Below are 14,157 nucleotides of genomic sequence, written 5' to 3' on the forward strand. Positions count from 1 at the left end.
AGTTTTGTTGAGCTACTTCTGACTGTTTCCAGTATTTCACTTGTTGCTTTTAACATCTTATTCTTTAAGCACTACATGAACAAGTGTCTCCTGCCTAACATAACTGCATTTCCATTCTTTCAGAGCCAACTCCTGGACTCAAAGGACTCCCTCCCTCCACACACACACATCGTGTTGCCCCCTCAGTCCTGCCAGGCAGCAGAGCCAAGGCTTGGGAGCACCGGATTTGCATTCATTCTCATTTAGCAGGGCTCTCTTACACTCAAGCGGCTCAAGACAGCAGGGCTGGCACATACGCCACCGAAAGCACAAAGAGGAAGGGCCTGCAGATCCCTCTGCTGCTCTCCTTGGCAGGAACAGCACTCCAGGCAGCAGCGAGGATGGAGAACAGAGCTCCCCCAGGGCCTCAGGCATGAATCCAGGCTGCTGCCGTTAACCTACCCAGGGAGATCAGCTTTCTGCAGGGACAGCTCACAAACCTCTCTGTGAAGATGTGGGGCTGGGAACCAGACCTTACCATTGCTCTGGGTGAGAGCAGAGGTGGGTGCTGTCCCAACAACAGTCCGCTGCGGCGGCGAAGTCTCAGGGCGTTAACTGGAGCCACCTTTGCTGGCTTCAGGGGAGCTCTACACCCCTGCCACAGCGTAAGGCTGGGACAAAGATGCTCTATTTAGACAGCCTAGATCTCCAATATAAAGTTAACTGATTAACAACCGGACATGAAACAAGTTACATCTCCAACTTCATTTAATCTCTCCACCAGAGCACTCTGCGCACCTCAGGCAACCCGCTTTCCCCTCCTCCAGCAAAATCCCACAGCTCTTCCCCTCTCAGGCTTAGCTCAAATTCAAACTTTTTTTCAGTAGGAATTTTGTCCAGACTCTGCAGTTCTATTCCCTCCAGACTGATTATGATGATGAGCAACAAATGCCTTAAAACAAAGTATTGGCTGTGCTACAAATAAACTTGGGTGGATAGGGTGGAGCACTAGAAACTTCTGTTTTTCCCAAGTTTTTCCCATTTTTCAATCCATCAACATGGATTTAGCAAGACTCAGTTCTGGCCAAACAACATTACAGAGCTCCACTTTTCTTTTAGAAGTGTCTCTGTGGTTTTTTTAGAGAAGCAGGGCTTCTCCTTCATACAGATGTTGCTCACCCTGAGCGCTCTGGGTGTGCTGGATGCAGCCACACATGAAATTCTTATCACCCAACGCGGAAACACCTCCCACCCCACCACTACAGAGGTCACAGAAAATTGCTATCAATCAATATATAAACCAACATTCATTATCAGCTCCACAAGCAGTAAATAGTTTTGCAAAAAGGCTACGATGAACATAAACACCAGACAAAAAGGGGAATAATTCTGGGAATGGGAAGGGGACTGAGGGTACAACACACCACAGCACGTTTCCCCAGGTGCAGACAGGCAGAGGAATAGCAGGGCAGAAGCAGAAGGCAAGACAGCATGCCGGAGACCTGTGGGAAGGGAGAAAGCAGAAAACTGGATAGAAGGAGGCAGAAAGAACTCAGCCATGCAAGATCTCAAAGGTGAGGACATCAATGACGTCTATCTGGGAGTTAACATCAGTGTGCGTGCCGTGTTCTCATCTGGCATCTACTGTGGCATCACATTGTATGGACACTGAAGATACTTGCATCCAACCTGGATTCACACATGGATGGAAAAGGCTCACAAATGGCATAAATTATGCTTTTAGGCACGCAAAACCAAGAAGATTAACCAAAGACGTCCTCACTCCAGAAGAGGCAGCTAGCCCTGGAAAAAGAGGAACATTCTCCTCAACAGTCTGCCACAAAAATGGGAGAATGGAGGAAAAAAAAAGAAAAAAGAAAAAGAAAGAAAAAGAGCTGAAGACATAGGATATTACAAACACCTACCAAATTTCACAATGTGTATGTCCTAACTCATACTCATTCAGCCTTCTCCAGCCTGTGTTGAGCTGAAGGAAGTTTCAGAGTTCATACCTGTAATTTGGGGAGAGTGGGAGGGTTTTTTGTTTTTTTTCTTCTTAAGCACATTTTTTTCCCTCTCTCAGACATAGTAGATTTTATTGCTAGCATTTAGAAGAGTAAGTGCTCAGTGGCATGCAAGATGGGAAAGGTTCCTCCCCTGGGGAACAGAACACAGAAACTGATGAAGCGACCAGTAGGTATTTAAGAACATAAAAAACAGCGGCAGACCAGGGTTGCAGTTCTCACTGAACAGGAGTCAGCACAGGAACAGAGCTAGCCTGCTGATTTCCAGCAGAGTGTAGTGTTGATGAAGAATAAGTCTTTAAGCTTAGGATTTTTATGCACTTTTTAATAGTAACAAGGTTGAAAAGTAATCACAGCTTGCTCCTCCAGAGGCATGACTCAGGTGCTCCTGTTTTGTCAGGCTGCTGAACCAAACTGGGTGGTCCATGTCCCATCCAGCCTCCCTCCCAAATCCTTTTGTAGGGATATAATATATACCTACATATAATTTGCAGTAGCCACCCCATTTCAAGAATCTACCTACAGTTAACAGAAATCTGCACAGAAGTTATTGACTAATGGGATTATTTTAACATTATAAAGACAAAAGGGAGCAAATGAGTTGGCCAAAACTACATGACAAACTAATAACCAAGCCAGGTCTAGAGAGCAGAGGTTTGCTTTCAGTCCTATGCTCAAGACTGCTGTACCATGTTGTTTCTTCACTTTGGTTAACATTACTCTGGCAATATTAAGAGCATATACAGAAAGACATAAGAAGTAACTAGGATTTCTCTTCTTTAAAGAGCAATAGTAGTGTCCACATATGGAAATATTTCAAAAACAGCACAGAACAATAAACACATGACAAAACTATTGAAATAACTTATGTAAGAACTGCAGAAATATAAGGTATAACCCTTCTGTCTTGCACTGCTGATACAGAAATGTCCTCTATTTTGTACAAAAAATAGAACATATTTAAAAATAATTTCTCAGCACTACTTCGACTTTTAAATTTATAACCATTATTTTTGAGGTGTTTCGCTATAAAGCATTTTAATTTTTTTTTTAAATGCAGCAAAATGTCATAAACAAGTTTATACAAACATAAGGCTATTTTTCAAGTAAATCCCAACAGCTAAAGATAACTAAAATGATGCTACAACTCACTTCAGTTGTATTTGACTAGGACATCATTCTACTACCAAATAAACGTAATGAAAACTGTTTCTAGAAGTTTACTGAAATTATACACTCCCACACATAGAGATCAACTCTGAAACTCTGTTGAATCAGGGAAGAAAAATAAAACTGTAACTATGAGGGTATCTGTCATATAGTCATATCAATTCTTTTCAAAGCAGTCTTGTCCTCCAAGCTGTCAACACAACAAAGAAGAAAAATATCAACTTCTTTCTGCAGCTCAGGATAGCCTTGGGAACATCTCATTACAGCAATGAGCGGTGCTGCTAGTGGGTCACACCATGTTCTAACACGGTCCTTTAGTCGTCGTCTTCATTTGTGCTGCAAAGAAAAAGCAGTGGGTTTGCCTTTGAAGACACCTCCAAGAAATTTCCCCTTCCAGCAGTATCTTTTGAAAACCTGTCAGGTTCAGATACAAGGTTTTCCTCTTGTTCCTGTAAAACACAGCTTGCAGTAGCCAATCCTTCAGGCTGTTCTGAAAGTCTAATTGCAGTGTGCATTTGCTTTTCTAATTCTTCTATCAATTTTCCAGGAACAGATGTAGATTGCAAAGAAAGCTTTGATTTTTCATCACTAACCTCAAATGTCGAAGTGTTTGTGCCCGGCCTTAATCCATTACAGTCAGTAAGTGGAGCTGTCCTCTCCTCTTGAAGCGTGCCTTGTAAAGAATTTATTTTCCCATCTTCACTGGTTGAGGACTCTCGCTCATCTGAATCAGAGCCTTCTGTCTCAGATGATGAAGTACTGCTTGATTCTTCAGAGTTGCTTGTCTCCGACTCAGAGGAAGGCAGCTGTTGCTTGGAAACCGTGCCAGCAGCTTTTAATGCGCTCTCTTCCTCCTGTACCAGCACTGCTGCTGCTTCCAGCTCTTCGAGTTCCAATCCTATGTGAGACTTAGCAAGTGTGGTTTTCTGCAAGGATTCAGAGAGTGCAGCCAACTTTTTTGACCTTTAACAAAGAACAAAATATATTATTTAACTTTACAAAGAGAACTTTCCTATTTGATAATGAGAACACTAATCTTAAGCATTTATACTATTTGTTTGGTTTGCAACAACTTTCTTCTTCAATCATGATTGTAAAGCTAGATGCTGTGGGGAAAAAGAAATCAAAAGTATTCATAATTATTATTTTGAGTAACTTTTCGCACAAGGCTGGACAATATCCCACTGAAAGTCTTCGGGGTCACTTTCAGAAAAGATACACTGCTTTGATGTTTCAGCAGTGTACAGTAAGGGAAAATAGATTTAAGCACAAAACTTCTTCAGATTGCTGTCTTTAGCAGTGAACTCTGCAGTAAGCGGCTTGCTGGATTAATTTCATATGCAGCAAAATAATTTTATTTTACTACCCTTCCAGATATGTCTGTTAAATGCAGCTGAACCAACAGAGCATAGCTGATCAGATCCATCTCAGTGATATATCCTCCTCCTTTCACAACTAACTTGTTGCACCCAGGACAGCAGGAGAAGTTCAACACTCTGTCTGTAGATGTGCTTTACCTTTCACGTGTAACTCAGCTGAAATATAATTCAACAAAAGTATCAGGACCATTTAGATAAATGCTTCTAAAAGCAGGCACGCTACGTCAGCTTCAAATCTTTGGTACAGCCATACCCATTTCCTCAAGCGTTTCGAAGTCAGCACACGCTTAACAGAAAAGTGCACCATGGATTTATAAACAGAGAGAAGAAAAAGTAAAAGAATCCCTTGAAATGGAGGGGTGGGGGGCAGAGGGGACAACGGGTATAAAATAACAAACATACATCCTGTTTCTTGTTCTAGAGTTTTGCCTCAGACTATCAATCAACTTTTCACCACTTCCTGCAACAGCAGGTCTACTATAAATCCTGCAGTAACTGACGGGGTTTCATTTCCTCTGCCAAAGCTGCTAACCTGCAAGGCATGACACACTGACACCGGAGCAAGTAGCTGATAATGTAATACATGACTCCTGCAAGGCAAAAGTTAAAGTGCTTGTTCTCTCAGTTGAATGATTTTAAAGATCTTTATATTCTATTTCCCAGGGGGCATAATTACTCAGTATAACATAAGACGCTTCGATTTTTTTTTTGCTCCTAAAGGAATTGGATTTAAAAGTGGGGGAAGGGAAATTCAATGCAGCTTCTTACACATTTAACAGAGACAGTGCAACATTTCAAAGCTGAACTTGGAATAAAATATATTAAACTTCCTTAGTTCAACTCATAGACTAGAAAACTAAGAAATAAGTGTTTCTAAGAAGTAACTGAACTAACAGAGAAGAATTTATATTCCTAGGATTTTTAAATCTAAAGCTAAGAATTAAATCACAACATTATTCTAGTGGCCTCAAATATATACACAATTACCAATTTTTAAAAATCTGCTTACTTAAAACTATTCTAATGTGTTCTTTGTGGTGATATATTTCCATTTTATTTTTGTGAAGAACCTGACTTTTTCTTGAAAAGTTATAGAGGATTTGAGAAATTGGGAACAAAGTAAGCATTCTCCCTGCTCCACAAGTGAAAAGAAAGAAAGAGAAGCCAAGTGATACACAGAAAGGTTCATGAAGCCTTGCAGGTGGGTGGTACCAGAATAACTCTTGCAGGGAATCTGCTTCCTGAATCCACTGGAGAAGCTGATTTATACCCTGAGCCACAAGAGTTTATATCCCTTTCAGAAAACATTTTGCTTTGCTTTTGAAACAGTCTCTTTCCTTCCTTCTAACTACAGGCAGTATATATGTGCATGTGCCCCTTTCCCTGTAATGTAACATGAAGGTACAATCCTTTTTCCTGTTGTACTGCCTGTTTGCAGGAATACAATGAGCTCCAAAAGCTAAATTGTGACAGAGAACGCTGTTTTGCACCCATTTTCTATGTAGTTCCTTTTAATTTCATGGTCAGCCATAAGCAACTAACTGTAGGCACAACAATTTCCTCCAGTGATACATCTTCAGCTCCAGCTAGCTCAGTCTCACCTACCTGTTTTACTATTGCCATCATAGACAGAAAATCCATCTTGAAAGTCCGGTTTGTCCTCACATCTCTTCTATCCCATCTGTCACTTTATTTCCCAATCCTATAAGTATGTTTTTGCCTTTTCCCTGTTTCTGCCATTCTAATTTTTCATGCGTACTTTTCCACTAGATTCTCTCAGTCCTTGAAATCACTCCCTTAAAATCCTCTCCTCTTCTTTTACTATTCTCTTACGAGGCAGCTAACACCTTAGATACAGAAACATGCCACATGATTCCACCAAGTATTAAGGAGATGTATGGTGCTATGTACGTTGTGGCATTAATAAATACTTCATTGTGCCTCAGATTACTTAATACCAAGAGTTAAGGAAGAAAATACACAGTGATACGCTCATCTGACTCACCACACATCATGTTACTAAATTAGATCTGGTACTACTGACAGAAAAAAGAATGGCCTCTCTAAGGCAGCAAGTGTTTGATTAGTCTATACACAAATGTGTTTTTGTCAATGAGTTCAAAGAGAATGAATTAAAAGGCTGGTGCTTGACAGCCACAGACAAACACTTATCCTACCAGACAACTGTAAAACTGCAAAAGGCATTCTTAGCTTTAAAACCTTGGGTTAATTCCTTCCGGGTGATCAAAATAACACTACAAAATAATGATAATAACTGATTTCATGAAATAACTGTGGCTTCAGGTTTCATATTTAGTCCTTTTAGTCCCTTTTCCCAAAAGTTTTGATAGAACTGCTGAGAGAGGACATGCTTTTATCTTTACAAAGGATTACAGAAAAAAAGTCATTGATTAAACAGCCTGCTCTTCCCTTCTAACAGTAACAGCACAAATGGATACTCGGCTTGGATGAGCAAATGCCTGCAAAAGGCCAACAATTCCACGTATCTCCAAGTGCCTTCCCTCAGCTCTCCCACACAGTGGTCCCGTGGAGCAGTGTGACTGCCAACACCACGCACAAGCTCCATGAACTACCAACCAGCACATGTCAGGAAAGGGGAAGGGGGGTGGACTTCACGCAGAGCTGCACAACCTTCTTTCTCTCTGCACCATCAATGTCCCAGAGATCCCGTTAGGTCAACCACAACAGCAATCTTCTAATAAATAATTTTAAAAACCTAGAAGATGCTTTTACTATTTTTTTTAGCTGTTAGCCACATCAGGTATTTGATTAAAACTGGATTTAAACAGCATGAAAAAGTCTCTTTTCCGTTACTCAGATTTCTTAGTAGCCTAAAAGTTTCCTCCAAGCTTTCACTCTGGTCATCCAGTCTCTTCCAGAAAAAAAAATTGACAGTTTAGAGAGCTTGACATTTCAATATGAGAAAAATTGTCACACTCTTGACAAACTTATACATAAAAGCAGAAAAGTCCACTCCCCAACTTTTCAATCTTCTATTAAAAGAAAAAAAAAAAAAAAAAAGAGCATTTGAAGAACAGCTCCCCCCCCCCATGTAAAGGACTAACAGAGTTACAATTAACTATCAGTCCATCTTGTTTAAGGCAATTATCTTATTTCGAGGAGAACTGAGCTTCAGGAGGGCATTTCATATCAGCCTTAAGAACAAGTGGCAGCACTCCCTGGACAAAAAAAACCCAAGGTAAACAGCATAGAAATTAGAGCATGGAAATGCTTTCAGCAGGAGACTGTGCGTCTCTGAGCTAATGATTTCCCTAGCTGAAAGATAACAACTCAAGAAATAAAAATGAGACACCAGAAATAAGATATATATTAGAGACCTGTAGTAAACAGGTCCTGCTGTTTCCAAAATATTGAGCAGTCTTTTAGACATTAGACAGCAAATACTTTAATTTTTCAAGTATGATTAATGGAATGGCATGATTACTTTAAGACATGCTCATTCAGTATGCACGTTTGCGGTAATGATATCGTATTATTATGGTAATAGTGTTCTTACACAAACATGCATAATAGGCTTTAAAGGTGCTACACATGATAATTATTAGTTATAAAGACATCAGTTGCTTAAGGAAAATGTTTAATTACAGGTTAAACTGATCAGAAGTATGTTTTGTTTAATGTATAGCTTTCAGGAACAGATAACAGAGGCATCTCAGGTCTTGTCCATATAGTCTGGCATTAAAATTTCAAGACAGAACTACTATAATCCTTGTCTAGGCAGCAGGAGAGTTTCTCCATGCACAAGAACGAGGGGGGAAAAAAAGAAAAAAAAAATCTTGTTCCACAGGTCACAGATTATAATAGAGTAAAATGGAAGTGAAAAACAAAAAAGAATCAAAGAAGATTTAGCAAATAAAGGGAGATGGATAAAATAAAATTAAAAAGTATTATTATGGCAACAGGAAAGGGAAATCATTACATGTTTACAGCAAAGTCCACCTGTGGTAGCGAGAAGAGATGCGATGGTGATGGAGACTGACTGCAGTGCTGAGACACAAGCAGCAGCCGGGGTGAGAGGGAAGCAGGACAGTTTCTCCAGTTAAAGACTACAAGCTCCAGTTCTACCTTCTGTTCCAAGGAGTAAAGAGGGCACTAGGATCTAATGAGTCAAAATAGCTGTTCAGAACATGGTGCTACTAGAAAAAGGTCTCACAGAAGACATACATTAGGGATTTGATTGTTTCCAAGGAAGATTTAACATTAACTGGAAGGAAAGACAAAAAAGTCAATCTAGCCACAGAAAGTAAAAAAATAAACGCAGGACTTGGAGGATACATCCAGCCACAAAATCCTAATTTTTCCCGAATGTTAAAATAAAAATAAGTAATTATGCCTCTGTATACTATGTCCATCAATCAGAAATAGCACTACAAAAGGAAAAGGTTTAAAGAAAAAAATGTTAACAGGCCAAGCCTTACATCTGCCTGGTACTTGCCTCACATCCAACTCTCTTGCTTTAGCAGTTTAATTAAGCTAAAAAAAACCAAAACAACAAAAAAACATAAAGAACTGAATAACTCAAAGAGAACTTGAAAATAGGAAAAACAGCATTCTGCTCCTCATTCTGTGTGATAGGTGGCACTGCATACTCTACCAAGGCATGGGAGTTATGTATCTAAAACACTGTGCGGAGTATTTCCAAACACAGGAGTAACAGTCAAATGGTCAGCACAGCCTTTCAAAGCAGGCATCAGTAACATTTCACCATGGAATGGAAAGTGACTTTTCTTGCGCAGGCACAAGCTCTAGCTCGCTTTTGGTTTTGTAAACAATAGCAGGATTATTTCTACAGCCTCTTAAGTTTGGCTTTGCATTTCACAGACATATACAAACATCCACTTTTCTGAAGCACACAGTGTAAACTAGGTGTAAGACACAGCAAAACACAACTATAAGGTAACAGGATTTTCTTGTTATCTACCCCAGCTCCATCACAATCAAGTCACCACACAGTGCACAGGCGCTGTCGTGGCAGATTGAGCTATTCCTGCCCAAGCACAACAAAAGCAACCAAGCATGGGAACCTGTGTATCAAAAACATTGACTACAGCTTTGGTTACCAGCCTGGTGTTTGAATGTGACCTAACTGGTCTTGGAACCAAGCTGAAACTTAACTAATCTTGGAACCAACTACAGTCTGGTTATATTATGTTGTTCGAAGGCGGTTAGGGCCTATTCACTGTGTTACAATGGGAATCAGTCCTCCATGCTAGCAATGCTCTAACTTGGTTCTACAGGGTTGACAAGCCCTATTTTACATGTAAAACACTTCACATTAATTATCTGTAAGCCTTACAGGCAAGATAAACAAGTCTCAAAGAAACAGGAGATACTTCAAGTGCAGACGTGCCTTTGCGGTATCGTAGGTTCCACCAAATATGAAAATGGGCCTGTCTCGTGGCCAAGCAGCCGTCCCCCAGTAGGCCTACAATTCCTTGAAATGCATTCAAATACAAACTGGTAGCAAGCTGCGCCAGTCAGCAGGGCTGACAAATATAAAAAAGGCAGTTATTTAACTTCTCTCTGCTCACAGGAGCTCTGGATGCACAGGATCCATCTAATAGCAAAGCTGTTGCATTAAGCAAAGGGCTCTGTCTTCTGGATCACAACGCATTCCCAACTGCCTCAATTTTACACACTTACTGTATGAGAAGCTACCAAGTTTAAGGAGAAAGCATCAGTCTCTCTTTAAGCTACCTTTCTCAACAAGGCCTGGCAAAACTCAGACTTAGGAGAGAAAGTTTCACAGACACCCTTTTTCTTAGATAAAACAGACAAGATACGCAATACAGCCAGCCAAGAGTATAACCACTTCAAATGTGTTCCAAATTACATCCCTGGCAGCATTGCTTACAGTTTCCCACAATTATTCTTTTAGCCAGAGGCATCATACATATTAAGACAATTCTAAAGTTAATATTATCTCAGATATGATCCCAAAGCAGAGCCTCAGCAGTTCAGATACAGAGGATCTGGAAATTCAGTATCTGCAAGACACTGAAATGTCAGTTAAACTACAAGGGATAATGAAATTTTGTGCCTTGCCACAAGACTGGTTGAGGACAGGCTGCAATAGGACTTAACTGATGTTTCTGCACAGACTGTCAGTGGTGAACAAAAGGGCACCTGCAAAAGGGCCAGACTCTCCAGACCCTTCAGATCATCTTATTTTCCCCCTGCCCAGATGCTGGGCTGCATCCGTCAGTGCCTTCCCACCCAAGCCTTATCTGTCCAGATACAAGGGGTACGAAGAGACATTGTTCAATGTTCAGTTCTTTGATAATGCCAACATTAACTTCCCGTGAGAACTCTGTCATGATCTTGATGAAAATTAATACCCCTATGGCAGTAAGTCTACTGCTTAAGCTCTTTTGAAGCAGAAGGCTCAACAAGTTACAGTCAAACGTGATATCAAAAGATAAAAAAGCTCATACAAGAATGACACAGCTGACAAACCATCCAGCTACTCACATACTTATATATTCTTATATATGAAGAAAATAAATTTTTCTCCAATTTAAAATTTAGATGTCAGCTTGTATCTAGTCCTTCACAGCTGCTTGAGCAACCGAACTGGTGATCTTCAGGGAAAGTCTCTTGAAGCTGATAATTGAGCTCACCCTGTTAGGCAACACCGTAAGTCACCAGAACAGCATATTCTGACACCCGGGGTGGAGAGACACATACTCTTGAATCACTGTAACATAATTTTAACTTCATGGCTTCAGACCAACAGTCGCATGTGTCCTTCAGAAAGGCAACTAACAAAGTCAAACATCCTTCCACACTTGACATGAAATTTCAAACAGCTAAAGAGAAAAAAAATAATATAATTATTTAACTTCTATGATACAGAAATGAAAGATAATTTAATTTCAATAACATACTCAAGAGATGAAAGAGCTTAGATCTGATCAACTCCAACTAGTAAAACACAGAAGGGACAACAATGATGGCATTGAATGCAAAAGTAGACTTAATTAATGTAGAAACATCTAAAGTCACCATGTACAAAAAAAAGCATAAGTGGTCAAACAATGAGATTAGACAACAAAAAAAATTCTCCAGTTCAGGAAAATAATCCTAACAAATGGACATTTAGCTGCAATAGTAAGAAACTCATCAGACTAAACCCATCCATTTGCCGAAACTAGTCTTTCAAAGTCATGGGTTACAGAAGAACATGAGCCTCACAATCTGCCTGGAGACAAGAGACTAAGACTTAATTACACCTTTAGCATGTGTTTTATATGAGATGCCATATTTCACCATCTTTTATTTCACTTTCAAGGTTATTTCTAATAAGCCCTTCAAATTACGCACTAATCAATGACCTCCAACTATAGTGAAGTATTTTTTAAAAAGCAAGTTCAGAATCAATTAACAAAAATACTCCAAATTAAGTTCTGAAATAAATACATAGCAGAAAGCCCATGGTCTTGGTAAGTGTTAACAGATAGTGACAACCACTTTGCCTAGCTGTACACACCGTTGTATTACAGACCGTAACAACAAAGCTCACTTTACACTGTTTTTATTGCAAAGTCCCTTATACACGCCTTTACCCCAATTCCCCACAAGCCTGGGGAAACTATGGACAGATTTTATTTCATCCAGCTCTGGATGAAACAACTGTTCTCTGCAGAGAAACATGGCTAAAACTTAACAAAGCATAACAATACTACCATGAAGATTAAGGCACAAAGTGGAAAAGAAAATACACATAGCACGTGAACGACAGGGTAGCCCTTTCATGGAAACAAAAAGCCCTCATTCAGAAGAACACAGATAATATTATTTTATACTAGTGCCATGCACAGAAAATACCATAAATTTTTAATGAACAGAAAAGTCTAAAATGTATTTTACATCCCTTTTTAAAAATGGCACCTCTACCCACAAAATTCCCTTTTGTATCAGTTAACCAGAAAGATGAATATGCAACATTTACTAAATCACTTTCCAGTCTTTATTAGCTGGTTAGCTCATCAGAACCCTACCCAGGGTAGAATCACAGAACAGGTAGCACAATGAACAGGCAGTGAGATAAACACCAACAGCACCATTCAACAGTTTCATGTACTTGGTTTATCATGCATTTTTATAGCAAGAGGCAGAACCAATAAATAACTCCATTAAAATCTCATTAGCTCTGATCAATGAGTACAGAAGATAATATAGGAACAAAGCTGAATTTAGTGTGTTAGTGAAGGAGAAGCAGGACCATTTTCTTCAGGACTCAGTAAAAATTGACCTAAACTTTAACTAATCTTCTACATTATCTGCAGCAAAAGAAAGACAGATGAGTGTAAACACAGCAGAAATAACACAACATTTGTTCACATGATTTAGTACTAGACTAACCACTGCCTTCATAGGAAAGAAACAAACCATCTCCACAACACAGCACTAAAGACTGTTTAATTTCTACACTTCCTTATGAAAAGCTAGCTGCTAAAATAAAATGTGCTCAGTCTATTCAAGATATTTTATGCAACTGCAGGTAAGAATTCGTTCTCTCCATTCCTCAAGAGGATGGATTCTGATTTTCAGCCTAAATAACTTAGGTTTACACAGTTATACTGTGCATGTCTATACTCACTGTTAATTATTTCCTTTCTAACAACTCTTAGAAATACCATGCAACTTCAGTCAAATTTAAGAGCAACCTGAGGTTAAAAAAGATCTTTAAATTCCTACATATTTCATGAAAACAAGCAGAGGTAGATCAAAAATAATGACCCTCATGAGAAAAGGCCGGCGGAACACAACTACCGTGTACTGGCTTGGCAGGAGGCCGCGGCATTGCGCTTACCGACCAGTTGATCAGTGCTAAGACCAGCTACCGCGTGTGCTGCCTCTTGCCTGGCCGAGGTGTCAAAGGATGTGGCGAAGAGATTAGGGCACAAGGCTTGGGTTTGTAGGTAGTTTACAGAATCTTTTTTTCCTCCCTCCCTTGTAGGCATCAGACAAAGCAGAGACCGGAAAAGTGTTCACTGCACATCAAATCTTTATCTTAAATATAGAAAAACCACACTATAAAAAAGGGAGCACTGGGTTCAAAAAGAAGTCTGGAAAATACATCTCCCTGTAAGCAAGATGCCATCACTTTGAATTGATAGCATTAGAAGAGCAGAAATCCAGCATAAAGAGACTACTTGTGACAAGAGAAAGCTACCACTTATCTCCAGGTGACAGAAAGCAGTCCTGCACCATAAAACAATGGCTGATGTGGAAGAAATCAGGGGGTTTAAGTGGAACATAAAATGCTTTCATCTTCAAATTCTGGCTTTCAAAGGGCATTACATGAATCCCGAAACTAAGAGAGTGATACACTTACACTGCAATTCAACGTGCAGTCTTGTAAACATGAACTGCTATCTACTTAGCTTTAAGGATTACAGTTTGTTAACCATAAATCAAATATAAAACATAGCACCATAGTATCCATTTAAGTGACTTCTTTTAAGTTAAGAAGTCTGATATTTCAAGTGAGTTTCCCCTCCATATTTATTCTGAAATTGCACAGTGATTCTTTCATAATGAATTTAAATATTGCATGA

General features: G+C 39.5%; 1 protein-coding gene across 1 annotated transcript in view; it reads right to left on the minus strand.

Annotated features, from left to right (window-relative positions):
* Positions 1-2,309: 2,309 nt before the first annotated feature.
* The window catches only part of SHQ1 (SHQ1, H/ACA ribonucleoprotein assembly factor), a 45,984-nt gene continuing 34,136 nt past the window's right edge, over positions 2,310-14,157 (minus strand). The window contains exon 11 of the mRNA XM_086755596.1: positions 2,310-4,136. Within this exon, the coding sequence (XP_086611722.1) occupies positions 3,488-4,136 (649 nt within the window). The 3' untranslated portion in view covers positions 2,310-3,487. The remainder of the gene's footprint in view (positions 4,137-14,157) is intronic.

The sequence above is a fragment of the Chlamydotis macqueenii genome, chromosome 10 (genome assembly GCF_036417535.1).
Source record: "Chlamydotis macqueenii isolate bChlMac1 chromosome 10, bChlMac1.mat, whole genome shotgun sequence".
In the NCBI taxonomy this organism is placed as follows: Eukaryota; Metazoa; Chordata; class Aves; order Otidiformes; family Otididae; genus Chlamydotis; species Chlamydotis macqueenii.